The sequence below is a fragment of the Delphinus delphis genome, chromosome 10 (genome assembly GCF_949987515.2).
Source record: "Delphinus delphis chromosome 10, mDelDel1.2, whole genome shotgun sequence".
Lineage (NCBI taxonomy): Eukaryota > Metazoa > Chordata > Mammalia > Artiodactyla > Delphinidae > Delphinus > Delphinus delphis.
In genome coordinates, this window is record NC_082692.2 from 32,157,756 (window position 1) to 32,185,405 (window position 27,650).

The following is a 27,650-nucleotide window of genomic DNA, read 5'->3' on the forward strand; positions in this document are numbered from 1 at the left end:
GAATGGACTCTTTCCCCCCACATATCTCCCTGGGATTTTACAAAAGAAAATATCAAAGTATTTGCATTTAAAAACCTATGTGTATTGAGGGTGAAAGAGGTTGGGTTTTTTTTTGGCCGCGTTGGGTCTTTGTTGCTGCACGGGCTTTCTCTAGTTGCGGCGAGTGGGGGCTACTCTTTGTTGCGGTGCTCGGGCTTCTTATTGCGGTGGCTTCTCTTGTTGCAAAGCATGGGCTCTAGGCGTGCAGACCTCAGTAGTTGTGGCTTGCGGGCTCTAGAGTGCAGGTTCAGTAGTTGTGGCGCCCGGGCTTAGTTGCTCCGCGGCATGTGGGATCTTCCCGGACCAGGGCTTGAACCCGTGTCCCCTGCACTGGCAGGCAGATTCTTAACCACTGTGCCACCAGTGAAGTCCAAAGAGGTATTCTTTCCATTTTCCCCTAGGAGATTTAATCCCTAAGAGACATGAACAAATTATGAATGCTTCAGTGCCCTAGAAATCTAGCCAACATGCCAGAGCAGGGCCGATTGATGATGGTCTGACACAAGTTAGAAATACATCCGCTGGTGTTTTTCTTTAGCCTTGGTGTCCATTATCTCCATCTGTTAAACCAGGCTACCAGGACCAGAGCACACCAAGGGACATCTCTTGTACCTGAAACTTCTCAGTTTCCTCATAGTTCCTTCTCTGCTTCCATCCCTTCACCTTCCCACCTAGGGAGTAGGCTGAATGGTAAACAAGGATGGGATGAGTAGGCTTACTCTCCCTGTCCATCACCTGGCGCCTGTACTGGTCCCAGGGGGCAGGAGGATAGGATCCGAATGGGAATGCAGGATTTGTTGGAGGAGGTGGTGAAGGCTGGACTTGGCTGTTGTTGCCTGGATCCCTTTCCTTCTTGGGCAGCATCAGTAGATGCTGGTGAGAGGGTTCTACTCATCTCTGCCCCATTAACACCGCTCTTTGACCACTGATGGTGAGGGCTTAATACTTGTTCTTTGTTAGAAAAATTACTTTTTGAAAGTTGAGAAAAGGAATTGTAAAACAAATCCTTTATGATGCTAATGGTGGTAAGTTTTTAAGTACGTCAGGAGTTGTTATTCCTGCTTGTAAAATTATAAATTGTATAATTTACTGAACAGACATTATTTTGGTCTACTTAGCATTTAATATTTTTGTGTTTGTGGTTTTCCTACAGTTATGTCCCTACATACACGGTCATAAATTGTACTCATTTTAATTTTGTTTCTTGCTTTTTTCCATTAACATTACATCATTTCAGTATACCTTTGCTAGTTATAATTTGTCTCTATTTTAATATAGAAAAAATACTAATACTTTGATTTAAACTATATTTCTTTCATCACTAAAAATGTTGAGCCTGCTTCATTGTTCATCTGTTAGTTGTATTTCTTTGTAAACTGTGTGCGTTGAAACTGTCTTTGTGGATCTTAATGTTCTAGTAGATTTTGTCATATTGCTGAAACTAAAATAACCTGTCCTTCTTTGGGAGAATATCAGTTTTGTATTCTTAGTAAAGTTGTATTCTTTTCCAAGATTAAAAGTTGAGTATTGGAAAATCATTGTTCAAGGGCCTAGATTATGGGGGTGGAAAGTTATTACATAGCCTTTTGCTCTTTAAAAACATTTAGATCCTTATACTTCTTTTCTTTCAGAAGACAGATAATTCTCAGGAGTCAAAGGTAAGAGCTCTTGGTGGAGTTGGAAGGAGGCTTCTTTGAGGCTTTCAGGTACAGGGATGCATATATCTAGTGGAGGGTGACCTCGGCCTTGGTTTTTTTTCGTTTTGCTTCTTTTTTTGGCTGTGCCGTGCGGCTTGTAGGAGCTTTAGTTCCCCGACCAGGGATCAGACCCATGCTCTCAGCAGTGAAAGCAAGAAGTCCTGTCACAGGACCGCCAGGGAATTCCCTCAGCCTTGGTTTATTTGATCACTGAGCTATGGTGGAAGGGAGTTAAAATGATAATATCTGAGATTTGTTGAAGGATGTAAAATGGCCACACATGCCAATATAGTTGTACTGATGGGCATCAAGAATGCCATCATTTGATAAGTGTGTGTATCAGAAGAAAACCTTTGAGTTGCCTATCAGTAACAGTTGCATGAGTACATTTTATTGTTTGTTTTTCTTTTTAGAATTAGAAAGTAGAAGGAGCTCGGGTATAATCACAGCTTTCTTGTCTGTTAGTGAGGACTTAATGGCTAAAAGTTACTTCTTTTCATGCAGGCCCAAGCAAACTGTCGAGTAGGAATTGCAGCACTGAATACTCTAGCGGGCTACATTGACTGGGTGTCCATGAGTCACATTACTGCTGAAAACTGTAAACTCCTGGAGATGCTGTGCCTGCTTCTGAACGAACAGGAACTTCAGCTGGGAGCAGCTGAGTGTCTTCTCATTGCAGTCAGCAGGAAAGTAAGTTACCACTTCACACTGACTTTGACAGTCTCTGAGTGACGCATATGTGTGTTTAATTCTATGTTGTGGTGAAAGACATTTAAAGGTTTGGGTTTTTTTGTTTGTTTTTTTGTTTTACTTGACACCAACTTAATTACCTGCCTCCAATCTTTTGGACAACAGTCTGCCGATATCCTAGGAATCCATTGTCAGGATATATAGAGATTTGTAGGGCTACTTGGTTCTTGAAAGAGCTGTGAATCTTGGTACTTCATGCTTAAGAAACTATATAAGCGTAATGTTAAAGTTTAAAACTCACATCGTGTTACGTCAAAGCATTGTAGAAGGTGACTCTGCTGGCTTTATAGCTGTCTTGGCTAACAAATGGGATTGTGACTCTTCTCCATAAGAGTGTTATTTTCAGATGTAATTTATTTTGCTTTCATATCATCATTATTGCCCAACACATTTTAAAATATAAGTCTTATCCAGGTTTGGATTTAAAGAGTTTTTTTTCAGTGTTCAGTTAGCCCCAGGGCTATGTGAGAAATTAGGAAGTCAGTATATTTGATTTTATAGGTATAGAAGTTGTTAGTACTTGGAGGTTTTTAATAACATAGTTATTACCTGTGTTTCCCTAAAATCGGGTCTAGGGCAAGTTGGAAGACCGGAAGCCCTTGATGGTCTTATTTGGAGATGTTGCCATGCATTATATACTCTCCGCTGCGCAGTGAGTACCTTCTTTTCTATGTGTTTTCTAATTTCTTTGTCATTTTTGTATCTCATTTGGATGTATCTGAAGTTCCTGTTTGACTGTTAGCAGTCAGTTGACTGTGTTTTTAATAGGAAAATCAGGCACTCTTAAAGGGACTTTTTCACCTTTTTGAAGATCTTATGCTGGAAGTAAGTTGTGGCTGTTGACTCAGCATCCACTCACATTCACAGTTTTCCACATTCTCCCCAGACAGCTCATCTCCTTGGTTCTCTTTGTGTGCTTTTGATGATCCCTGAGCCTCCTAGTAGCCTTGGTGACTAGGCCAGAGAATGCTCTGATCTGACCAGAGTATGTCCCAGGGCCTTCCTTGATTGCAGAACTCGAGACACTCCTCCCTCTCTCCTTGTCAAAGTAATCAATGCCTGAAGTGCTGAGGCTCTAGGAAGCAGCAGGAACAATGTGGTCGGTGTGGAATATGTGTATAAATCCTGTAAAAACATTCTATGTCCTGAAATAGTGGCTTCTGCTTATTTTCTTCTAATCGCTCTGAAAAATGTTAAAGCATTTCCTGATATGTTTTTCTTACCAGGGAGTCAGGTAGAACTGTGTATTACAGTAGTTGAAACTGTCACAGCACCCATTTTTCTTCAATACTCTTTCTTCACTTTTGGTGCCAGGGACAAATGAAAAGATGTGAGACACAGATCTATTACTTAAAATTTCTTACTGTCCATTCTAACATAGCTTTTATGATGGCTCTTTCCTATGGATACTACAGGTCTGTTTTTAAGGAGTCCTGTTAATTAAATTAATAACATATCTTTTGGGTGGCCACTGTAGTTACTGTTTTCAGGGCCCATTTCTTAGTTCCCTAGAGACTATGACATTCACACTGAGGTGGCCTATCTCCATTTGTGCTACTGGTACTGGTTAGTAAAGCTGTGATTCAAACTCAGACTTCAGAGCCTGCACTAGAAACCATGATGCCACTCTGTCCTTCAACATCACTAGAGCCTAGGTCTTTCTTACCCTGAGGCCCATGCTTTTTATGTTATACTGCACGCCTCCAGAACACGCTAATATGGCTGCTGTCCACACCAGTCCTTATTAATTCTTTTTTTTTTTTTTTTTTTTGCGGTACGTGGGCCTCTCACTGTTGTGGCCTCTCCCGCTGCGGAGCACAGGCTCCGGACGCGCAGGCTCAGCGGCCATGGCTCACGGGCCCAGCCGCTCCGCGGCATGTGGGATCTTCCTGGACCGGGGCACGAACCCGCGTCCCCTGCATCAGCAGGCGGACTCTCAACCACTGCGCCACCAGGGAAGCCCCCTTATTAATTCTTGTTAGTGCAAATCGTCCTACATCATTGTAGGTCAGGTTTTTCCACCAAATAATCTTTTTTTTAATTTAAAGGGGTATTTGCATTCTAAAATAGCACATAGGTGATTACTGATCTGAACTAAATGACTTGGAGAAATGAGATACCAAGTTACGTTTTTAATACCATCTTTAAAAAAAGATTTTGTTTTTTTAGAGCACATTAAGGTTCACAGCAAAATTCAGGGGAAGGTACAGAGATTTCCCATATATTCCCTGCCCCCACGCATGCATAGCCTCCCCCATTGTAGCCATCCCCTGTCAGAGTGGTACATTTGTTAGAGCTGTTGAACTTACATTGACACATCATAATCATCCAAAGGCCATAGTTTACCTTAGGGTTAACCTTGCTGTTTTACATTTTATGGGTACGTTCTCTGAGTTTCAACAAACGTGTAATAACATATATTCATCATAATAGTATCTTACAGGTTTTTCACTGCCCTAAAAATGCTCTGTGCTCTGCCTGTTTATCCCTCCTCTCCCACCCAAACTCCTGGCAACCGCTGATCTTTTTACTTTCTCCATAGTTTTGCCTTTTCCAGAATGTTGTATAGTTGTAATCATATAGTATGTAACCTTTTCAGATTGTTTCCTTTCACTTAGTATCATGCATTTATAGTTCCTACACGTCTTTTCATGGCTTGGTTAGCTCATTCCTTTTTACCACTGAATAATATTCTGTTGTCTGGATGTACCAAAGTTTATTTATCCATTTACTTACTGAAGGACGTCTTGGTTGCTTCCAGATTTTTGCAGTTATGAATAAAACTGCTATAAACATCCGTGTGTAGGTTTTTGTATGTTCAGCTCCTTTGGGTAATTACCAAGGAGTGTGATTACTAAATCATATGGAAGAGTATGTTTAGTTTTGTAAGAAACTGTCAAACTGTCTTCCAAAGGGGCTGTACCATTTTGCATTCCCACCAACAATGAATGAGAGTTCCTGTTGCTCCACATCCTCACCAGCATTTGGTGTTGTCAGTGTTCTGGATTTTGGCTATTCTAATAGGTGTATAGTGCTATCTCGTTTTAATTTGCAATTCCCTGATGACATTTGATGTGGAGCTTGTTTTCATATGTTTATTTCCCATCTGTGTGTCTTCTTTAGTGAGGTGTCTATTAAGGTCTTTGGCCCATTTTTTTTTTTTTTTTTTGCGGTACGCGGGCCTCTCACTGTTGTGGCCTCTCCCGTTGCGGAGACGCGCAGGCTCAGCGGCCATGGCTTACGGGCCCAGCCGCTCCGCGGCATGTGGGATCTTCCTGGACCAGGGCACAAACCCGTGTCCCCTGCATCGGCAGGCGGACTCTCAACCACTGCGCCACCAGGGAAGCCCTGGCCCATTTTTTAATCAGATTTTTTTCTTATTGAGTTTTAAAAGTTCTTGTATATTTTGGATAACAGTCTTTTATCAGATGTGTCTTTTGCAAATATTTTCTCCTAGTCTGCCACTTGTCTTTTCATTCTCTTGATTATAGTCCTTTTGATTTTGTCAGTGGTGTAAGGAATTACTGCATGCTCCCCTAGAGATCTCTCTAAGTCCTTCCTCAGTATCAACCAATGTCTTTTTGTGCAGTTTTTATGCATATAAGTATATATATTGCTTTGTGGAGTCATGCTCAGAGTTTACAATATTATCCCAAAGTACTCAAGGACTGCATTACCCCAAATTAGTGTGTCTCTTGAAGGATGAGATGGCATTGAACCCTATTCCTCATCGATCTTTCAGTGTTTGGTTGGAGGTTTTTGGGTTGGTTTGTTTTTTGATTTTTTTTTTTTAACTTTAATAATCAACTGAAATTTGAATGTTGGAGCACAGACCACATACAGCTCCATTCCAGGGGACTCTCTTTGGTGCTCTTGATGTGCTGCTAATCACACTGTTTTCTCCTCTTCAGGACTGCTGACGGAGGAGGCTTGGTAGAAAAACACTATGTCTTCCTGAAAAGACTCTGTCAGGTGTTGTGTGCGCTGGGCAATCAGCTGTGTGCATTGCTGGTGAGCACTTTCTGGAGAGTTTCAGGGCCATTTGAGGAGAGGATTTAGAAAGTTATATTTGTGGAAGGGGTGACACATACCGTTGATTTTAGCCTGAGGGGGCATTTCCCTACAGATTATTTCTTATAATTCTATAGATTAAATTATTTTAATTGAGTTTGAATGATATAGATTTTTTTTAACAAATCAATTATTAATGTCAGTAGTAAACATTCACATCTGTTATTCCATCTGTTATAACATCTGACTAAAGTCAATGTTGCTACTCCTGTTCATTTTGGTACTTGTAAAACTTCAGTCTGCCGAGTGCATTACCCTTTAAAGTCCTATTAGGTCATGAAACATTATGGATTTGAATAAAGAACACTTTTCCCAAATCTAAAGGATGTATTATTAGATCATAAAAGAAAACTTTAGTCTGATTGACCTGGAATTAACTGTCTTTAGGGAAATGTTTAATACTCAGTCTTATGTGTTAAAAGGATATTGGTACAGACATCTGCGCTTGATGTTATGCTTTTTTGTGGTGGCTTGAATGGCTAGAGAGGATGGAGCTTCAGACATAAGATGTGTACCGTCAAGTGGTTATTTACTAGGTTAGGTCACAGAGATGTGATTAGAGTAGATCTGAAGAAATATACGGATTTCTGAAATCAATACTCTTGTTTTACTATTTGACCACAGAATAGGTTTTAATGATGATGGTTAGGGAGGTAAAACAGCTTTCCTGTGTTTTAGCCCTTGAAAGGATGCCTTCCTTAGGCCACAAGGAAGTATAAAGTCCTTTCAAACCTGAAATTTTTGAGGGTATAAGTTGTCAGTATTTGTTACTCCACTCTCTACCCTGACCTCCCCATCAACATTGTTAATGTAGTGGTCTTTTTGTCCTACAGGGTGTGGATTCTGATGTAGAAACACCAGCAAACTTTGGAAAATACCTGGAATCTTTTCTGGCTTTCACAACTCATCCAAGTCAGGTAAACTTTATGGAGGTGACTTCTCAAAATCTTAGTTAGATAAATTAAAATCAAGCACTATGGCCTGAAGTAATTAGCAGCTGAAGTATAAAATGTGACTCTTAAGATCCTAGGGAATAACTGTAGTAGCATTTCATTAAGAAAATTGCTGAGTCTTCTTCCTGAGCTAAGCATTACAGTCTAGGTCAGCAGTTACCCCTCAGGTAGTGTCATTCTGATAAGGCTTAATCAGATATGAGGTATGTCCCAGGTGATTTACCACTAAAGACGTTTTAAATACAAAGTCTGATTAATTGTGTTATTATAAAATTAATTTTATCCAGTCCAAGATTTTCCTTGTAATATCATCCTGAGGTTCCTATATCATTTCTTGCATAAAACAGAAAGTGGTAGAATTCAGCTCATACTCCGGGAATTGCACGTGACCCAGTCTGTCTTATTAACGTACGGTCCATAGTGAGCAGTCATTACTGCTGTACTACAGTATGGGCAGTTTCAAAGTATTACAGATATTTATTTCCATGGAAAAATATAGTGAATAATTGCTGAGCTAAGTAATAGTCTTGGTATATAAAACCCAAATCCTTAAACTGAGTTTTTTCTTTTTTCCCTTTAGTTTTTGCGCTCTTCAACTCAGATGACTTGGGGAGCCCTCTTCCGCCATGAGATCCTATCCCGTGACCCTTTGCTATTAGCAATAATACCAAAATATCTTCGTGCTTCTATGACTAACTTGGTCAAGGTATGCAGTGGGAATGTAAAACGTGGAATGTCGGTGAATACACATCATAAGACTTAGATGGCATCATTGACAGCCCTGTCTTGGTCACTAAGATCCTTTCCTTGGGCATATTAGTCTTTTATTCCTCAAGAAGAAATATCTACTCTTTCATATTTTGGAGCACTTATATGCCAAGCGTTGGGCTAAGTGCTAGGAAAAAGAGTGATAGGATGAGAGCAGTGACCATGACCATACAATATGATCATTGCTTTTCAGAGGTTAAAAATAGAAAGGATGGTGGAGTCAGGGAGATTCCAAGAGGAAGTAATGTCTGACTTTCTGAAGGCCAAGTGAGGGTCAGGAAGGTGAATGAGAAGGGGACAATGGAAGCAGATTGCTCATTACCTCAATAGAGAGTTGCTTATGAACACTGAGATCTGTTCAAGGCTCTTGCAGCTGACAGATGCTTCATCTTGATTTGTAAAATCAGAGAATAGGACCCATTCAAGGGTCCCCTTATTTCCTCAAGGAATTCACCTAGCACGTTGCACACCATCCTCTAGTTCTCTGCCGTCATGGTCTTCGGTACTTTTTGAATGAAATATAAAAAGTTACATGCTTATTTCCAGGGTTCAGCATTTAAGAAGACAAATTGTTTCAATTCTTTTACTTATTGCAAGCTGTATCAGCACTTTGTTTTGGGACATCTTTATAATCAAAGACCTTAAACTAATTCCAGAATTTAATTTTTCCTGAGGAACCTGGAAGAGAGTATCAAATAAAAAACGTTCTCTTTCTACCACTCCCAGGATTATTCCTGCTGGAAGCAAATTGTAGACTTAGGGGTAGACCAGAAGCAGTTATTTATCATCATATATCTCATGAAAACCCTCACCCCCTACCCCAATTATGTTTCTCTTTCCAGATGGGCTTTCCTTCTAAAACAGACAGCCCTAGCTGTGAATACTCTCGATTTGATTTTGATAGCGACGAGGACTTCAATGCTTTCTTCAACTGTGAGTGAATTGGCCTGGAATTTCTTCCAGTCTCAGAATGGCATCTAGTGTTATGAGTCATGGTGCATGGCCCTTCAGGTTCTGTATTAAAGAGCCCCTTTCTGGACAGCAGCCTGTTTAATCTCCATTTGCACATTGCAGAGAGTGCTGGGATTGTACTTATTCCACACATTGTTTTATCTCTTACACACACACCCCCACAAACATATACACACATACACCGCCTTTGGACATTGAAGTTTAGAGATAGTAACTTAAGGTAAGGCACTCTCATTTTTTTTTATATTCATATATTAGAATTAAATACCATCTTACATTATGGGTCTTTTTTCTAAAAACGAGAGGAAAACCCCACTATTCCTAATTCTGTTCTGGGTTTTCTGTAACTTGGTCCCCCCCACCCCTTTTTTAATAACAACTTTATTGATGTAATTTCTTTGTCATACAGTTCATTCATTTGTAGCATGTAATACAGTGGGGTTTTTTTGTATTTTCAGAGTTGTACAACCACAACCACAGTCAATGTTAGGATATCTTCATGACCCCAAGAAACCCTGTAACCATTAGCAGTCATCTCCCAATCCCCTTATCCCTCTCAGCCTGGAAAAGCACTAATCTACTTTCTATTTCTATCTTTCACCTATTCCGAACATTTCATATAAATGGAATCATACAGTGTGTTGTCTTTGGTAACTGCCTTCTTTTTCTTAGCGTAGTGTTTTAAAAATTCGTCCACGTTGTAGTATGTATCAGTACTTCATTTCTTTTTATTGCCAATAATACTTCATTGTATGGATATACCACATTTTATTCATCTATTGATAAGTTGATAAATACTTGAGTTGTTTCCACATCTTGACTATTAAGAATAATGCTATTATAACATTTGGGTACAAGATTTTTTGTTATTTTTTTAAAATAAATTTATTTACTTATTATTTATTTTGGCTGTGTTGGGTCTTTGTTTCTGTTCACGGGCTTTCTCTAGTTGCAGCAAGCGGGGGCTACTCTTCATTGTGGTATGCGGGCTTCTCATTGCGGTGGCTTCTTTTGTTGTGGAGCGCAGGCTTCAGTAGTTGTGGCTCACGGGCTGTAGAGTGCAGGCTCAGTAGGTTTGGTGCACGGGCTTAGCCGCTCCGCAGCACGTGGGATCTTCCCGGAGCAGGGCTCGAACCCATGTCCCCTGCATCGGCAGGCGGACTCTCAACCACTGCGCCACCAGGGAAGCCCAGTACAAGTTTTTGAGTGGACATATGTTTTTATTTTTCTTGCGCATATGCCTAGGAAGAGAATTACTAGATCATATGGTAATTCCATGTTTAATGTTTTGAGGAGCTGCCAGACCATTTTCTTCAGCAGCCATACCATTTTACATCTGTACCAACCTGATCTCCTCTTAATTCCAACAGAAAGAGGAGACCACTTTTGGTTTGCCGCTTATAGCGTCTAGCTGGTATGGTGGCTTCTTAGAATTTAGTTTTGAAAATTGCTAGATTTGTTAACAAAGCTTTACTGAACATTTGTTAGATTCAGAGCATAAGTCTGCAAAACAAAATCTCTTGAATGTTTTCCTCCTGGGATGGATAAATGAATAAACATTAACTAAGTATCTGTTATATGCGGTTATTGATTGATGTCTTTCTCTTGGCAGCCTCTCGGGCTCAACAAGGAGAAGTAATGAGGTTAGCATGTCGCTTGGATCCCAAGACTAGCTTCCAGATGGCTGGGGAGTGGCTAAAGTATCAACTCTCAACTTCTGTTGATACTGGATCCATGAACTGTAAGACTTCTTTTGTTCTTTTTCCAACTGAACATTAGTGAAGTATTTCTATGTATCAAAACTGTACATAGAAATAAACCTCTGAGCCACATTTCAAAACAGTATGCTAATAGTGTTCAAAAACAGCTTTGCTCACTGCCCCGTTCCATCCTAGAGAGTGAGCCTTTTCACTTGCACGTACAGGCAGAGAAAGCAGATATAATACCAGATTTTAACTCTGTTTAAATTAGGGTAAAACCATGACCCTATCGGTTTTGCCTTCATTTTTCTTTTCTAACAGAGTCAACAATTGTTTATTGTTGATTTTATTACTTCACCTCAGGCAGCATCTAACAAACATGTCTAAACCTAACTTTTTAAAGCTTTTCAACCAAGTTCTTGCATGGCATTTCTCTTAAACTCGGAAAAAATGACTTGTTAGTCGGGCACAACAAGCAGTGCGGGGGTTTCCCGTATCGCTCAGCCCCCTCAGAGCCTTTGGGAAATGCCACTTTATTTAAAATCAAAATAACCCCCCTCTACCCAAAAGCATAAGCTAGGTAACTTCTCAGTGCTCTGTATCTTCTGTCTGTCATCTTATTAACGCAGGCAGTGGGTGAGAGGATTGTAAGGAAAGGGTGTAAGTCACTGCTTTGGAAAAAGTCCACACTATGGTCAGTTACCAAGTACACTAGTTACTTGACATTCATGGGATTTAACATTCAGTTTTATGTGTTCACAGTTGACTGTAAAGGTCCCTGGTATCTAGTAACTTGAAGGTTTGCAGAGGCCCAAATATGTTGTACCAAGATGAAGCTAGTAAATGTGGGCACTGTACGGAAGCAAGAAAAGTAATTTGTAATTCGTTTCGCGGGGGCCTTGCTGTCTAAGTGACGCGCTTTGATGATACTTGTGGGGCTTTTTCTTTTCTTTGTTTTCATATTTTGGTCGCGCCATGTGGCTTGCGGGATCTCAGTTCCCTGACCAGGGATCGAACCTGGGTCATGGCAGTGACGGCACCAAATCCTAACCACCAGGCCACCAGGGAACTTGATGATACTTGTGAACTTGGAGGGTGGCACAGTTCTCTGCACAGGGGCCTTGCAGTTGTCATGAGGCTACTGGGTGTGAACAGCATTTTGTATCTTACAGCAATTCCTTGTTGGAAAGATTCTTTATGATCTTAGATATCATAATTATTTAGATTCCCATGGACAGATTATGAAAGGGGGGGGAATTAATTAATATTTCTCAATTGGCCAGGCACTGGTTTTGATGCTTACATGTATATTCTCATTCAGTACTTAAACTGGCTTTACAGACAAGGCTCACAAAGGTGAATTTAGACAGTTTGTTTTTAGAGGTAGAGGCAGGATAGGGATCCCTTTCTGCTTCCTTTTCTTTTCCCAGGCTGAGAAGGGTTAGATTACCTTGTTCCTTCAACTGTGAAATTACCTAGTGGTTTCTACAGCCCCGTGGTCTCTGTCTTCTGTGATCCTACAGTGTTTATAAGTGCGTGCGTGCGTGCGTGCGTGTGTGCGTGTGTGTATGTGTTTTAAAACCCTGTTCCCCTGCAGCTGGAACTGGAGAAGGCAGCCTCTGCTCCATCTTCTCACCTTCATTTGTGCAGTGGGAAGCCATGACCTTTTTTTTGGAAAGTGTGATCAACCAGATGTTTCGAACATTAGATAAAGAAGTAAGTAATTGTTTATTGTGCTGATTGCATAATAATTTTGATCTTTTTAAAATTATTATTCATTTATTTATTTGGTTGCGCCAGGTCTTAGTTGCAGCAGGCGGGCTCCATAGTTGCAGCTCGCCGGTTTCTTAGTTGTGGCATGCGAACTCTTGGTAGCAGCATGCATCTGGGATCTAGTTCCCTGAACAGGGATCGAACCTGGGCCCCCTGCATTGGGAGCGCAGAGTCTTAACCACTGCGCCACCAGGGAAGTCCCCAGTTTTGATGTTCTTAAAATTGGCAGTGGGATAGGAAAATATGTGAGTGTGCATCTTACAGAAGAGGAAACTGAGATTCGGAGAGGGTAAATAACATGCTCAAGGTCAAATAGCTAATAATTAGAGCTGGGACCCAAATTAGGTCTCTCTGACTTTAAGCCCCGCAGTGTTTAGTATTCGTTTTAGGGGATAATAAGATGAGCCTGATAGTACAGTGAACCACAGGTAGGGTAACTATTATAGGGAGGACAGTGATGGAAGCCTTGAATTGGAAAATCTCAGAGATACCTGCCAATTGATGGCAAATTGACCAGACTATTCATGATGGCTGATCTGTGTCCCTCTTTCCTGAATAATCTGATTAAACCAGATAACAGCATATACTATATTAACTGTGTTAATTAGATTAAAAATAATTGGATCACTTATTTTGGGGTAATTCGTCTTAACTCATTCTAGGTTAGTTGTAGAAAGAATCTAAGTCCCTTGAAGATCAGTGAAATACAGTGCTTTTTCTCATAAATGGCTTATTAACAAATTAGATCTTAGGATCATTAACTCCATCTGTTTTTATATTCACTTCAGTTTGAAATGATGGCATTCTGAGTTTGTTCAATTTCTAGTCGTAGGTAATGCTACATCCCTAATAATGGCAGCATCATTTGTGGAAAATTTTAATAACATGGGGTAATGCTTAGAATTTTAAGGGTTAAGAAGCACTATATAAAACCACATGTGACAACCATGTTTATATAGAGTGTGAAGGAAATTTAGCAAAAGTGGTTTTCAGTTATGTCAACCTCCTTTTCATGTCTGTATCACAGGAAATTCCTATTAATGATGGAGTAGAGCTATTGCAGATGGTCCTGAACTTTGACACCAAGGATCCCCTCATCCTGTCCTGTGTCCTCACTAATGTCTCAGCACTCTTTCCGTTTGTCACCTACAGACCAGAGTTCCTGCCCCAGGTCTTCTCTAAGGTAAACTCCCTCTCCTTTGTAAACTTTATTTTGGCATTTCTAAGCTAGTTATTTTTTGTAACTGTTCTTGTAAGTATATGAGACAAGCTAATGAACAGCTCTTTATTCATTTATCAGATATTTACTCAGTACTTAATGTGGACCGGGCACCATGCTAGTAGGAATGCCTTGTCCTTTACTACCTCTCTGTTTGGGGAGAAAGGCACATAGACAGATGCGGTACCTACGTGGCATTGCAGTTAGTAGACATGTACACTGAGATGGAAAAGAGTACCTGAAGGAGGAGGTATCAATGTGTGCTGTCAGGTTGGGAGGTGATTTGTAAGAGGAAAGGTTTTGGAGTCCAGTTGAGGTGACTAGTGAGAGGTGAAGCACCACCTGAGTGAGAATATTGGACCAGGAGGAGGGAAGGAGTAAGGCAGAGAAGGGGTGAGTTCTGTTTTGCAGGACTAGGTTTGAAGTATACATATAATATCTCAGTGGAGACATCTCGTGCTAAACTGGCTATTGGAGGTTAAAGGTCTAGATTCAGAAAATTACGAGAGAAAATTAAGGCATCGCCATCATAGAAATGCCAATAGTAGAGGTGAAGCCCTAGCAAAAAGGAGTTTTATGTAGCGTTGGACATGTAGCTCAAGCAGAGAAGCCCGACAGTCACCATAATTGAGGAAGAAGCCCTCAAAGAACAAGAAACGGGATGGCCAGAGAGATGGAGAAAATGTTGTGTTACAAAGTCCAGGAGAACTTCAAAAATGTGGACTCATTTGTTGCCACAGAAATTCTTTAAGAATTGGAGAGTGTCCATTGGGTTCCTCTAGACCTTTGTCAGCGTGTTATTCCATCATAGTGGCTAGGGCAGCAGTCACATTGCATTGGGTTAAGGAGTAAGTGGGAAGTTATGAAATGGAATCAGGGAGAGTAGACCACTCAACTTTTAACAAAAAGTGGGGAGATGTGACCATGGCTGAGTTCTTGGGTGATAGCCTAGATTGTTCTGGGATTCTGTGGCCTTTATCTTCGTAAAGTGTTTGCTGGTAAAATCGTGAATCTCAAGCCTCTTGCAGTTATCCGAGAAAATGAACATCTGAAACTTTGTAATGCCAGTTGAAAACCTTTTTGTTACCGTATTGTTTGCACTTTAGGGATTTTGTTAGAAACTTCGTAAAATACTTTATGCATTTGGTACTGATGAGTGACCTTTTTTCTTCCCCTTAGCTATTTTCATCTGTCACTTTTGAAACTGTTGAGGAAAGTAAGGTAAGATCATTAATTCAGCCTACCAATTCTAACTTCTTAAGAACAAAAATGTGAATACCCAACACTTAGTGTAGATTTTTCTAATACGCAAACGGGGTTAATAAAGGCAGGAGATAGTCATATGATGGGCTGTTTTGCACTAGAGATACTCTAGGACAAACAGTCAACATGTGGATTCTTGCTAACTATAAATATCACTTGATTATACTCCCCTAGCTGTGAAAATTGTGAATTTACCTCTGAAGGAGATATTTACATGATTCTCTGCAGCATCTCTTAGTTATATTAAAAGTAGCTTTAAGTTTATCGAATATCTCTTCCCAGGCACCCAGGACCCGGGCGGTGAGGAATGTGAGGAGACATGCTTGTTCCTCCATCATCAAGATGTGTCGTGACTACCCCCAGCTCGTGCTGGTAAGCCCTGGACTCTGTTCAGGTAGCCACTGAGACATGCCGAGTTTGGGTACATTTCTCTATAAATCCACACCTAATTATACCTCCCATAAGGTTGGTCTTCCCCAACTCCAGAGTTACTCAGTGAAGTTTAGAAATGCAAATATATTGCCTCAGAATGATTTTTTCTCTTCCACATGGATGACCACGTTTTCCCTGTCAGTGTACACCTCTTTACCGTGCTATGTGTGTTGTTCTTAACCACCACTGCCAAGTGATGTGCCCAGTCTTGAGAGAAGCCAGCTGCAAACCCCAGCCTTTTTTGGAGGGTTTCTGTAAGAAGTTTAGCACTACTCCAGATAACAAATTAACCAAAGATTTCTTCTCTGAATACACAGCAGTTATTTGTGTGTGTCTGTCTGTCTCTCTCCCCATCTCCCTCCTTTTCTCTCTCTCTCTCTATAAAATATATATACATAAGTATAAATGTATAGAAAACAAACTGATCTTTGTCCATGAAGATACTGTAAAAGTTGATATAGAAATAAAAGACAGATGTTTTTCACAGTTGGAGAGTCGGAAAGCGCAGTCACCCAAATACTCAAACCTAAATTGCCTTTTGCCTGTTCAGCCACAAGAAGAGTGTTGTAATTAAATTATTAAGTGACAGTCTTATTGGCCTGACTGTCCTGGAAGTGTCTTCATCCTCTTTTTTACCTTCCTTGAGTGACCCACCACGCCTTGAAACTCAGACCTTCACCACCTCTGGGTTTTTTTCTTTGTGAAATGCAGCCCAATTTTGACATGCTGTATAACCACGTGAAGCAGCTCCTCTCCAATGAGCTGCTCCTGACACAGATGGAGAAGTGTGCCCTCATGGAAGCCCTGGTTCTCATTAGTAACCAGTTCAAGAACTACGAGCGTCAGAAGGTGTTTCTGGAGGAGCTGATGGCACCCGTGGCCAGCATCTGGCTTTCTGAAGACATGCACAGGTAGGGGAGATCCTCTGCCCTTGACCTTGACTGCACTTGAGTACCCATTCTCTTCTAAGACTATGTCCGGGGTCGGGGTGTAAGGATATCGAGGTGTAGTGGCACTATCAGTGATAGCTGAAGGCCTCTAAAGCAGGGGTCCCCACCCCCCCCGGGCCACAGACCGGTACTGGTCCGCTGCCTGTTAGCAACTGGGCTGCACAGCAGGAGGTGAGCAGCAGAGGAGAGCTTCATCACCGCTCCCCATCGCTCGCATTACCGCCTGAACCATCCCCCATACGCCCCCGACCCCGGGTCTGTGGAAAAATTGTCTTCCACGAAACCAGTCCCTGTGGTGCCAAAGAGGTGGAACCGCTGCTCTAAAAGCAGTCTTGTAAGTGAAGTGCCGAAAACATCACCTTGCTCTGCGGAGGCGTAGGAACAGAGACGAAATGACTAAGATGGATAGTGTGGGTTGGAACGCCAGAGTGAGGTCTGCTGTGGTGTCTAGTTGCAGCTTCAGCACATGTAAAGAAGTGAGAACAGCCAGTAGGGCCGTACAAAGTAGGAGCTGCACAGACACCCCTCTGTGCCCACACAGCCTTCTCAAGCTCGTACCCTTTTTGATTCTTAAAGTGTCACTAATAACATTTAGAAGTGGGAAGAGAAGTTAATAAATCTTCATATGACAGCTGACAGTTTGATTAGATTCCTCTCACTGTAACAACTGCTCTTTGGGGGTCAAATAATCACAGCTTATTAGCTCTTGAGGAAGAAACTATCCTTGCTTAAAATCATGCTGTAACTTGTCTTTCCCCCACCAACCTTTAGAGTGCTGTCAGATGTTGATGCTTTTATTGCCTATGTGGGTGCAGATCGGACAAGCTGTGACCCAGGCCTGGAGGATCCCTGTGGCTTAAACCGTGCACGAGTGAGTAAGCCTCTCCTGGGATAGGGAGGGTGCGTAGGCCACAGGTAGGAGTAGGGTGTTGTCATTTGTCCAGGTTCTCGTAGACTTACGTTTTTTTGTGTACGAGCAAGAAATCTGGGAGTCTCCACTTCCGTTAGTGTCTCCTTTCTTTTCTTCTTTAGTCTTAAATTCTTGAGTTAGTTCTCACAGCAGAGCAGGTGGTCTTTTCTATGAAATCATTATTTTGGCTTTAAGGATCTGTAAATAGCTTGGAGGACTGAAGGTGTAATGAGGAAGTAGGTCAGAACTTGGTCAGCAGGGTGGGTTCTCCCTGCCTTTGCTCTCTGGGAAGTAAAGTCCTAAATGGTGGCCTAACTTGCAAACCTGAGATTTTCCAGTTCTTTGCTTGCTATTCAAATAAGCATTGTTCCTGGCTCCATAACGGCAAAAGTCTTATTAATTAACCTGGCAAGTAGTCAATTGGTAGAAAGTACTATGAGTGAGGATTAGGGCAAAATCTTTGAAGGCCCAAACAACTCAAAAACAAGATGAAATGTTGGCAGGGTGAATACTGTTTTGAAGTATGTCCAAGCCACCTTCTAATTGGGGTCCTGTAAGCCTCTGGAAGGATATCCTCATGAAAGGGAAGCTTTTAGAGCCTACCACTGGTCCTGAAGATGGCATTGAAAGGATCCCTTTTGGACTTGACCTTAAAGGAAGGGACAGGGATGGGGGGGGGGGGCGTCTTTTCCTTTTGTCCAACTTCTATGTCATCTTTGCCATAATCTTGCAAATATCTAATAGCACTTTTGTCTTTTCTTCCCCTTTTATATTTACCTTTCATTTTTATGTTTTTCTGTAGATGAGCTTTTGTGTGTATAGCATTCTGGGTGTTGTGAAACGAACTTGCTGGCCCACTGACCTAGAAGAGGCCAAAGCTGGGGGATTTGTGGTGGGTTATACACCGCCTGGAAATCCAATCTTCCGTAACCCCTGCACAGAACAGATTCTGAAACTTCTTGACAATTTGCTTGCCCTTATAAGGTGAGTCAGAATAATGGTTTTTCTCTGTTGTATTTTTGCCTTAAAAATCTCAAAAGCTTAATCTGTTTATACTTCTTCAGGTCATATGGTGGTAAATAAGAGATTAGGTCTTGTTTCGTTCTAGAGGGACTCTCCTTTTTAAAAGTAACATGGACTCTCACTTTTTTTGTTGTTGTTGTTGTTATAATTTTATTTTATTTATTTTTGGCTGCGTTGGGTCTTCGTTTCTGTGCGCGGGCTTTCTCTAGTTGTGGCAAGCGGGGGCTACTCTTCGTTGCGGTGCGCAGGCTTCTCATTGCGGTGGCTTCTTGTTGCAGAGCATGGGCTCTAGGTGCACAGGCTTCAGTAGTTGTGGCTCACAGACTCTAGAGCATGGGCTCAGTAGTTGTGGCACATTGGCTTAGTTGCTTAGTGGGATATTCCCAGACAGGGCTCGAACCCGAGCCAATGTCCCCTGCATTGGCAGGCGGATTCTTAACCACTGTGCCACCAGGGAAGCACCAGCTCTCAATTTTATAAGTCTTGCATCCCAAGTGAGCACGTGGGGGCTAATCTCAAAATGGCTTTTCTCATTTTGAGCCTCCTCTGTGTTCTTTTACTTCTTTATACTTCATTTCTACTTTTTACTTTGTTTCATTTGGTCTAAAGTTTTGCCACTAAAGGAATTGTTCATTGGGAGCAGGGCAGTTGCTTTCTGTAGTGGTGCTTTTCTGGGTCAGGTATTCAGACGAGCTAATCTGAATTTATCGGTAGTGACTGTGTTCTCAAATGGACCAAACATCCAGTGGCTGAACATGCCAAAGGAAGGCATGATACGTGCTGCACATCAGAGTCCTAGGTTTTTACTTCTCAAAGCTGAGTCCTCAGACCAGCAGCATCAGCAGTCACCTGAGAGCTTGTTTAAAATGCAGTATTAGGGCTTCACCCCAGACATACTAAATCGGAATCTGCATTTTAACAAGATCCCCAGGTTGTTTGTGTGCACATTAAAGGTTCAGAACCACTGTTATACATCACATGAGCTAATATAATCAAGCGGAAGTAGGCCAAGTCTAGGCTTGTTGGTTAGTCACTATATGTTTGATGATTCAGGGATAGATGCTGTCTACAGTGAAAGAAAGCCTTTGGAGAGAATCAGTTTTTTACTGGCCAAAGCAAAATTTGATTGCTTTTTACATCTCCTAGTGTTTCTGAGTTCAGGTTAGAGCTCTGCTCCACTGTTTTTTGGCCTCTTACCCAGGGTGTTAGAGCGGAGTCTCAACTGAGTAAACCAAATTTACTCAACATAAGTAAATCAAATTGCTCATGTCTCAGGGGTGCTCTGCTGACAACAGACACCCTGGACCATATGCTTAAGAATTCAAGGTTTTAAGTTAATGTTGACCAAATTGGAGGGCTGGAGTGTCTGAACAAGTTGTCATTGTGGACATGTCTATGGAAATAGACAATACTTTGCTCTGATTTCAAAAGGAGGAAAAAGATTTGAAAAAGAAGTATGGGTTACATGTTGAGAGGGTAGTAAAATATTTAGTCAAGGAAAAGTTTGTCTCCATATTGATGTTTTTAAGACCAAAAGGATCTTCTGTAGTTTAGAGAAATGTGAAAGTGATGAAGTCAGATAGCAACAGACTCACTGACTTTTTAGGCCTGTGGCCAGAGTCCCTGTGGTGGGAACCTAGACCTGGAAACAAGGTTCATCCCTGGTTAGGTGAGGAGACAAGAGATTGTCATCTTGATATTTTCCTAAGAGTACAACACTTTTGGAAAATCCCAGAGTCAATCGAAAGGTATTTTGAAAAATGCTGACCGTAGTTAATGGAGTAGTTAGATTCCCTGAGTAGTGTGCAGCTGGAGCTGTTAGAGTTTTGTCTGGTTTTCGTAGTAAGTTTTATCTTGAAGTATAGTGTTAGGGGTACAAATATACATAAGAAAAGGACACAAATTGTGAGTGCAGGTAGATGAATTTTGACAAAGTGGACACCTCCATGTAATCAGCATCCAGGTCAAGAAACGACCTTGCCAGCACGTCTTTTCAGTCCTGCGCGCCCCCCAAGGGTAACCACTATTCTAACTTACCTTCCCAGCACCTCTTTTCAGTCCTGCGCGCCCCTCAGGGGTAACCACTCTTCTAACTTTAACATTTTGCCTGGTTTTTTGAGCTTTAATAAATGGAGTCAAAAGCATGCACTCTTTTGTGCCTTGGCTTCTCTTGTGTAATATTATGTTTGTGAGCTCATCCGTGTTATTGCATGTAGTTGTGGCTTGTTCATTCTCATTGGTGGGATGGTATTCCATTGTGTGAGTATGCTGTAACTCATTTATCCATTTAGTGTTGATGGACTTTTGGTAGTTTCCAGCATTTTTTTATCACTACGAGTGCTGCTGTTAACATTCTTACAAATGTTTTTTGGTGTATGCATGATTTCTGTTGGGTAGGAGCAGAATCGTACATGTAGAAGTAGAATTCCTGTTTATAAGGTATGCATATTTTCAGTTTTCATAGATAGAATCAAATAGTTTTCTAAAGTGGTGTACTAGTTTACATTCCTACCAGTTTGTGTATTAACTCCTTGTTATAAAACTCCTGTTTTAACTCCTTGTCAAACAAAGTCTGATAATCGAAGGTGTTAGAGCTGTACTGTCTAGTATGGTAGCCACTAGCCACATGTGGCTGGCTACTGAGCGCTTGAAATATGGCTAGTCTGAATTGAGATAAACTGTAGGTGTAAAACACACACTATATTTTGAAAACTTAGTACAAAAAATGTAAAAATATCTCTAATTTTTATATTGCTAACATATTGAAATGATTTTTTGATGTGTTGGGTTAAATAAAAAGATAATTTAACCTGTTTCTTTTCACTTTTTAAGTTTGGCTGGTTAGAAAATTTTAAATGGCTTATGTGGCTTACATTTTATTTCTATTGCACGGTGTGTTCTTAGTGGGTTAGGGTGGAAGATAGTTGTGGGGAGCAGAATTCTCTGGTTCTCAGAAGGTTCATTATTATCATTCATTATCTGTTTAGAATAACACCTTTTCTGTTAACTTAAAGTTTGTTACATTGTTTCCAGATATCTTCTATATGTTTTATTGGAATCTTTGTATGTGGGAAGTCTTGTTTAGCATAGCGATTATACTTTTTTTTTTTGGTTTGATATATGTATATATTGTGAAATGATTACCACAGTAGGTTTAGTTAACACCCATCAGGTCACATAGTTACACATATTTTTTCTTGTGATGAGAACTTTTAAGATCTCTCTTAGCAACTTTCAAATACACAATACAGTATTAACTATAGTCAGTGTGCTGTATATATTACATCTCCAGAACTTACTTACCTTTTTAACTGAAGTCTGTACCTTTGACCGCCTTCGCCCATTTCCCCCACCCTCATCTCCCTCCTCGGGCAACCATCAAACTGTTCTGTTTCTATGAGTTTGTTTTTTTTGATTCAACGTACAAGTAAGATCATACTGTATTTGTCTTTCAGTGTCTGATGTGTTTCACTTAGCATAATGCCCTCAAGGTCCATCACATTATCACAAATAGCAAGATTTTCTCCTCTGTTATGGCTGAATAATATATACCTGTGTGTATGGCAATTACACTCTTAGTTTGTGATACTAAGAATATTTCAGATAGGTACAGACTGCAGAACTTAAAACTTTTATCACTTGATTGTCTTTTTCTTTGCCAATGCAATAACTAGTTCCTCTTAATGTGGAATCATAGTGCTCTAACTTGCAAGTGTGTCAGGAAAGGTGATATTTCAGGAACCTGAATGTTACTAGGGCTTGTAGGACTCCCTGGAGCCATAGATACGAGAGCAGTATGTACTGAGTCCTTCCATTACTTGTGAGTTACAGGTGCAGCCACCATGGTGCCACCTCCTTGGCGAAGGGGAGGAGGAGGAGAGGAGACTATACAGAATACAAGATTTTGTTGTACCATCAGGGACATTTGACATATGATGTGTTATATTTTTTAAATTATATCTTGGGATCACAGTCACACTTAATTAAAGAATAAAAATAAAAAACATCTCATCTGTTCCCCATCAAATTTAAGACTATGAATTTCTTTTCAAGAAGAACTGATTTGGGGTTTCCCTGATGATGCAGTGGATAAGATTCTGCCTGCCAGTGCAGAGGACACGGGTTCGATCCCTGGTCCGGGAAGATCCCACATGCTGCGGAGCAACTAAGCCTGTGCACCACAACTACTGAGCCTGAGCTCTAGAGCCTGTGAGCCACAACTACTGAAGCCTGCATGCCTAGAGCCCGTGCTGCACAACAAGAGAGGCCACCGCAATGAGAAGCCCGCTCACCACAATGAAGAGTAGCCCTCGCTCGCAGCAACTAGATGAATCCTGCATGCAGCAACGAAGACCCAACACAGCCAGTAAATAAATAAATAAATAAATAGGAAAAAAGCTCTATTTTAAAAAAAAAGGACTGATTTTATCAGAGATCATTTCATAGTATTAGACATGTTCCCAAACAACCAAGAAAAACTTAATTCAGAAACTAAAAAGTTGGCAAATTGCAGTTTTTAAAAATAAATGGCACCACTTACCAACCCTTGAGCTCCACACAGCAGGAGGTAAGGGCTAAGGCAGAGTTATGGATAGCCTCACAGAATACAAGCAGATTGAATCCAACAGCATGTTATAAGGATTATACACTATGACCAAGTGGGATTTATCTCAAGGATATAAGAGTGGTTCAACATACAAAAATAAATCAGCATAGTACACCGTATTAATAGAACAAAGGAAAAAAACCCACTTGACCATCTTAATTGACACAGAAAAAGCATTTGACAGAATCCAGCACCCTCTCATGATAAAAACACTCAGCAAACTAGGACTAGAAGGGAGTTCAAAAACTACTCCTGCTAATAAATAAATTCAACGAAGTTATAGGATACAAGATCATCATACAAAAATCAGTTGTGTTCTTATACACCAGGAATGAATGATCCCAAAAGGAAATTAAGAAAATAATTCCATATACAATAGCATTCAAAAGAATAAAGTACCCAGGAATAAATTTAACCAAGGATATGAAAGACTTATACACTGAAAACTAAAAAACACTCTGGAATTAAAGATGACCTAAATGAAAAGGCATCCTGTATTCATGAATTGAAAGACTTACGTTCGTTAAGATGGAAACATTACTCAAAGCAATCTACAGATTGAATGCAGCCCCTGTTAAAATTCCAACAGTGGGCATTCCCTAGTGGTCCAGTGGTTAGGATTCCAAGCGTTTCCACTGCAGGGGGCACAGGTTCAATCCATGGTCAGGGAACTAAGATCCCTCATGCTGTGCAGCACAGCAGATACATACATACATACGTACATACATTTAAAAAAAACAACTTCCAACAGTGTTTTTTGCACAAAGCTTATCCTCAGATTCATATGGAATTGCAAGGGGCCCCTAAACAGTCTTGAAAAAGAAAGTTGGGAGACTCAAACTCCTTTTCAGAACTTACTGCAAAGCTACAGAAATCAAAATAGTTTGGTACTGAGAAGGACAGACATATAGAAAAAGATAATCTAATCAAAATAGGCAAAAGGCTTGAATAGATATACAAATGGCCAACAAGGCCATGAAAAGATGCTCAACATCTATAGTCATTAGGGAAATGCAAATCAAAACCATAATGAGATACCACTTCATACCCAATAGGATGGTTACAATAAAAAATGTTGAGGTAGCTTCAAGATGGCAGAGGAGGGCTTCCCTGGTGGCGCAGTGGTTGAGAGTCCGCCTGCCGATGCAGGGGACATGGGTTCGTGCCCCGGTCTGGGAAGATCCCACATGCTGCGGAGTGGCTAGACCTGTGAGCCATGGCCGCTGAGCCTGCACGTCCGGAGCCTGTGCTCCGCAACGGGAGAGGCCACGGCAGTGAGAGGCCCGCGTACCACGAAAAAAAAAAAATAGTGCATGAAAACACATCAGCAAATTTGATGGCAAATCTAAGAAAATGCAGACAAAAACAAGGTACAAATAAAGAATGAGTCTTAAAAAAAAAAAAAAAAAAAGATGGCAGAGGAGTAAGATGTGGAGATCGCCTTCCTCCCCACAAATATATAAAAAATACATCGACATGAGGAACAGCTCCTACAGAACACCTACTGAACGCTAGCAGAAGACCTCAGACTTTCCAAAAGGCAAGAAACTCCCCACGTACCTGACCATGTGGGTGACAGGGTCTTGGTGCTCTGGCCAGGTGTCAGGCCTGAGTCTCTGAGGTGGGAGAGCTGAGTTCAGGACATTGGTCCACCAGAGACCTCCCGGCCCCACGTAATATTAAACGGCAAAAGCTCTCTCAGAGATCTCCATCTAAACGCGAAGACCCAGCTCCACTCAACGACCAGCAAGCTACAGTGCTGGACACCTTATGCCAAACAACTAGCAAGACAGGAACACCACCCCACCCATTAGCAGAGAGGCTACCTAAAATCATAAGTTCACAGCACCCCAAAATACACCACCAAATGTGGTCCTGCCCACCAGAAAGACAAGATCCAGCCTCATCCACCAGAAAATAGGCACCAGTCCCCTCCACCAGGAACCCTACACAACCCACTGAACCAACCTGAGCCACTGGGGGCAGACACCAAAAACAACGGGAACTACGAACCTGCAGCCTGCAAAAAGGAGACCCCAAACACAGTAAGTTAAGCAAAATGAGAAGACAGAGAAATACACAGCAGATGAAGGAGCAAGGTAAAAACGCACCAGGCCAAACAAGTGAAGAGGAAATAGGCAGTCTACCTGAAAAAGAATTCAGAGTAATAAGTAAAGATGATCCAAAATCTTGGAAATAGAATGGAGAAAATACAAGAAACGCTTAACAAGGGCCTAGAAGAAGTAAAGAGCAAACAAACAATGATGAACAACACAGTAAACGAGATATAAAATTCTCTAGAAGGAATCAATAGCAGAATAACTGAGGCAGAAGAACGGATAAGTGACCTGGAAGATAAAATAGTGGAAATAACTACCACAGGGCAGAATAAAGAAAAAAGAATGAAAAGAATTGAGGGCAGTCTCAGAGACCTCTGGGACAACATTAAACGCACCAACATTTGAATTATAGGGGTCCCAGAAGAAGAAGAGGAGAAAAAAAGGGACTGAGAAAATATTTGAGGAAGTTGTAGTTGAAAACTTCCCTAATACGGGAAAGGATATAGTCAATCAAGTCCAGGAAGCACAGAGTGTCCCATACAGGATAAATCCAAGGAGAAACTCACCAAGACACATATTAATCAAACTATCAAAAATTAAATACAGAGAAAAAATATTGAAAGCAGCAAGGGAAAAGCAACAAGTAACATACAAGGGAATCCCCATAAGGTTAACAGCTGATCTTTCAGCAGAAACTCTGCAAGCCAGAAGGGACTGGCAGGACATATTTAAAGTGATTAAAGAGAAAAACCTACAACCAACATTACTCTACACAGCAAGGATCTCATTGAGATTCGACGGAGAAATTAAAACCTTTACAGACAAGCAAAAGCTAAGAGAATTCAGCACCACCAAACCAGCTTTACAACAAATGCTAAAGGAACTTCTCTAGGCAAGAAACACAAGAGAAGGAAGACACCATCAATAACAAACCCAAAACAATTAAGAAAATGGTAATAGGAACACACATATCGATAACTGCCTTAAATGTAAATGGATTAAATGCTCCAACCAAAAGACATAGACTGGCTGAATGGATACAAAAACAAGACCTGTATATATGCTGTCTACGAGAGACCCACTTCAGACCTAGGGACACATACAGACTGAAAGTGAGGGGATGGAAAAAGATAACTCCATGCAAATTGAAATCAATAGAAAGCTGGAGTAGCAATTCTCGTATCAGACAAAATAGACTTTGTGGTCTATTTACAATATTGTGTTGGTTTCAAAATAGTTACAATATTGTGTTAGTTTCAAAATAGACTTTGCTGAGCCCCAGCAATCAGAGAAGAAAAAGAAAGGAATCCAAATCGGAAAAGAAGAAGTAAAACTGTCACTGTTTGCATTTGACATGATACTACACATAGAGAATCCCAAAGATGCTACCAGAAAACTACTAGAGCTAATCAATGGATTGGGTGAAGTAGCAGGGTATAAAATTAATGCACAGAAATCTCTTGCATTCCTGTACACTAATGATGAAAAATCTGAAGGAGAAATTAAGGAAACACTCCCATTTACCATTGCAACAAAAAGAATAAAATACCTAGGAATAAACCTACCTAAGGAGACAAAAGACCTGTATGCAGAAAACTATAAGACACTGGTGAAAGAAATTAAAGATGATACAGACAGATGGAGAGATGTACCATGTTCTTGGACTGGAAGAATCAACATTGTGAAAATGACTGTAGTACCCAAAGCAATCTACAGATTCAATGCAATCCCTATCAAACTACCAATGGCATTTTTCACAGAACTAGAATAAAAAATTTCACAATTTGTATGGAAACACAAAAGACCCCGAATAGCCATAGCAATCTTGAGAAAGAAAAACGGAGCTGGAGGAATCAGTCTCCCTGCCTTCAAACTATACTACAAAGCTACAGTAATCAAGACAGTATGGTACTGACACAAAACAGAAATTAGATCAATGGAACAGGGTAGAAAGCCCAGAGATAAACCCACACACATATGGTCACCTTATCTTTGATAAAGGAGCCAAGAATATACAATGGAGAAAAGACAGCCTCTTCAATAAGTGGTGCTGGGAAAACTGGACAGCTACATGTAAAAGAATGAAATGAGAACACTCCCTAACACCATACACAAAAATAAACTCAAATGGATTAAAGACCTAAATGTAAGGCTAGACACTATAAAACTCTTAGAGGAAAACATAGGCAGAACACTCTGTGACATACATCACAGCAAGATCCTTTTTGACCCACCTCCTAGAGAAATGGAAATAAAAACAAAAATAAACAAGTGGGACCTAATGAAATCTAAAAGCTTTTGCACAGCAAAGGAAACCATAAATGAGACAAAAAGACAACCCTCAGAATGGGAGAAAGTATTTTCAAACAAAGCAACTGACAAAGGATTAATCTCCAAAATATACAGGCAAGTCATGCAGCTTAATATCAAAAAAACAAAGAATCCAAAAATGGGCAGAAGACCT

General features: G+C 40.7%; 1 protein-coding gene across 1 annotated transcript in view; it reads left to right on the plus strand.

Annotated features, from left to right (window-relative positions):
- XPO5 (exportin 5) overlaps positions 1–27,650 on the plus strand; it is a 46,241-nt gene that overhangs the window by 6,127 nt on the left and 12,464 nt on the right. The window contains exons 6-20 of the mRNA XM_060021761.1: positions 1,671–1,697; positions 2,241–2,426; positions 3,062–3,138; positions 6,398–6,497; positions 7,391–7,474; positions 8,091–8,216; positions 9,121–9,211; positions 10,863–10,991; positions 12,548–12,666; positions 13,751–13,906; positions 15,122–15,163; positions 15,488–15,577; positions 16,349–16,548; positions 17,359–17,458; positions 18,300–18,481. Coding sequence (XP_059877744.1) covers positions 1,671–1,697; positions 2,241–2,426; positions 3,062–3,138; positions 6,398–6,497; positions 7,391–7,474; positions 8,091–8,216; positions 9,121–9,211; positions 10,863–10,991; positions 12,548–12,666; positions 13,751–13,906; positions 15,122–15,163; positions 15,488–15,577; positions 16,349–16,548; positions 17,359–17,458; positions 18,300–18,481 — 1,709 coding nt within the window. The remainder of the gene's footprint in view (positions 1–1,670; positions 1,698–2,240; positions 2,427–3,061; positions 3,139–6,397; positions 6,498–7,390; positions 7,475–8,090; positions 8,217–9,120; positions 9,212–10,862; positions 10,992–12,547; positions 12,667–13,750; positions 13,907–15,121; positions 15,164–15,487; positions 15,578–16,348; positions 16,549–17,358; positions 17,459–18,299; positions 18,482–27,650) is intronic.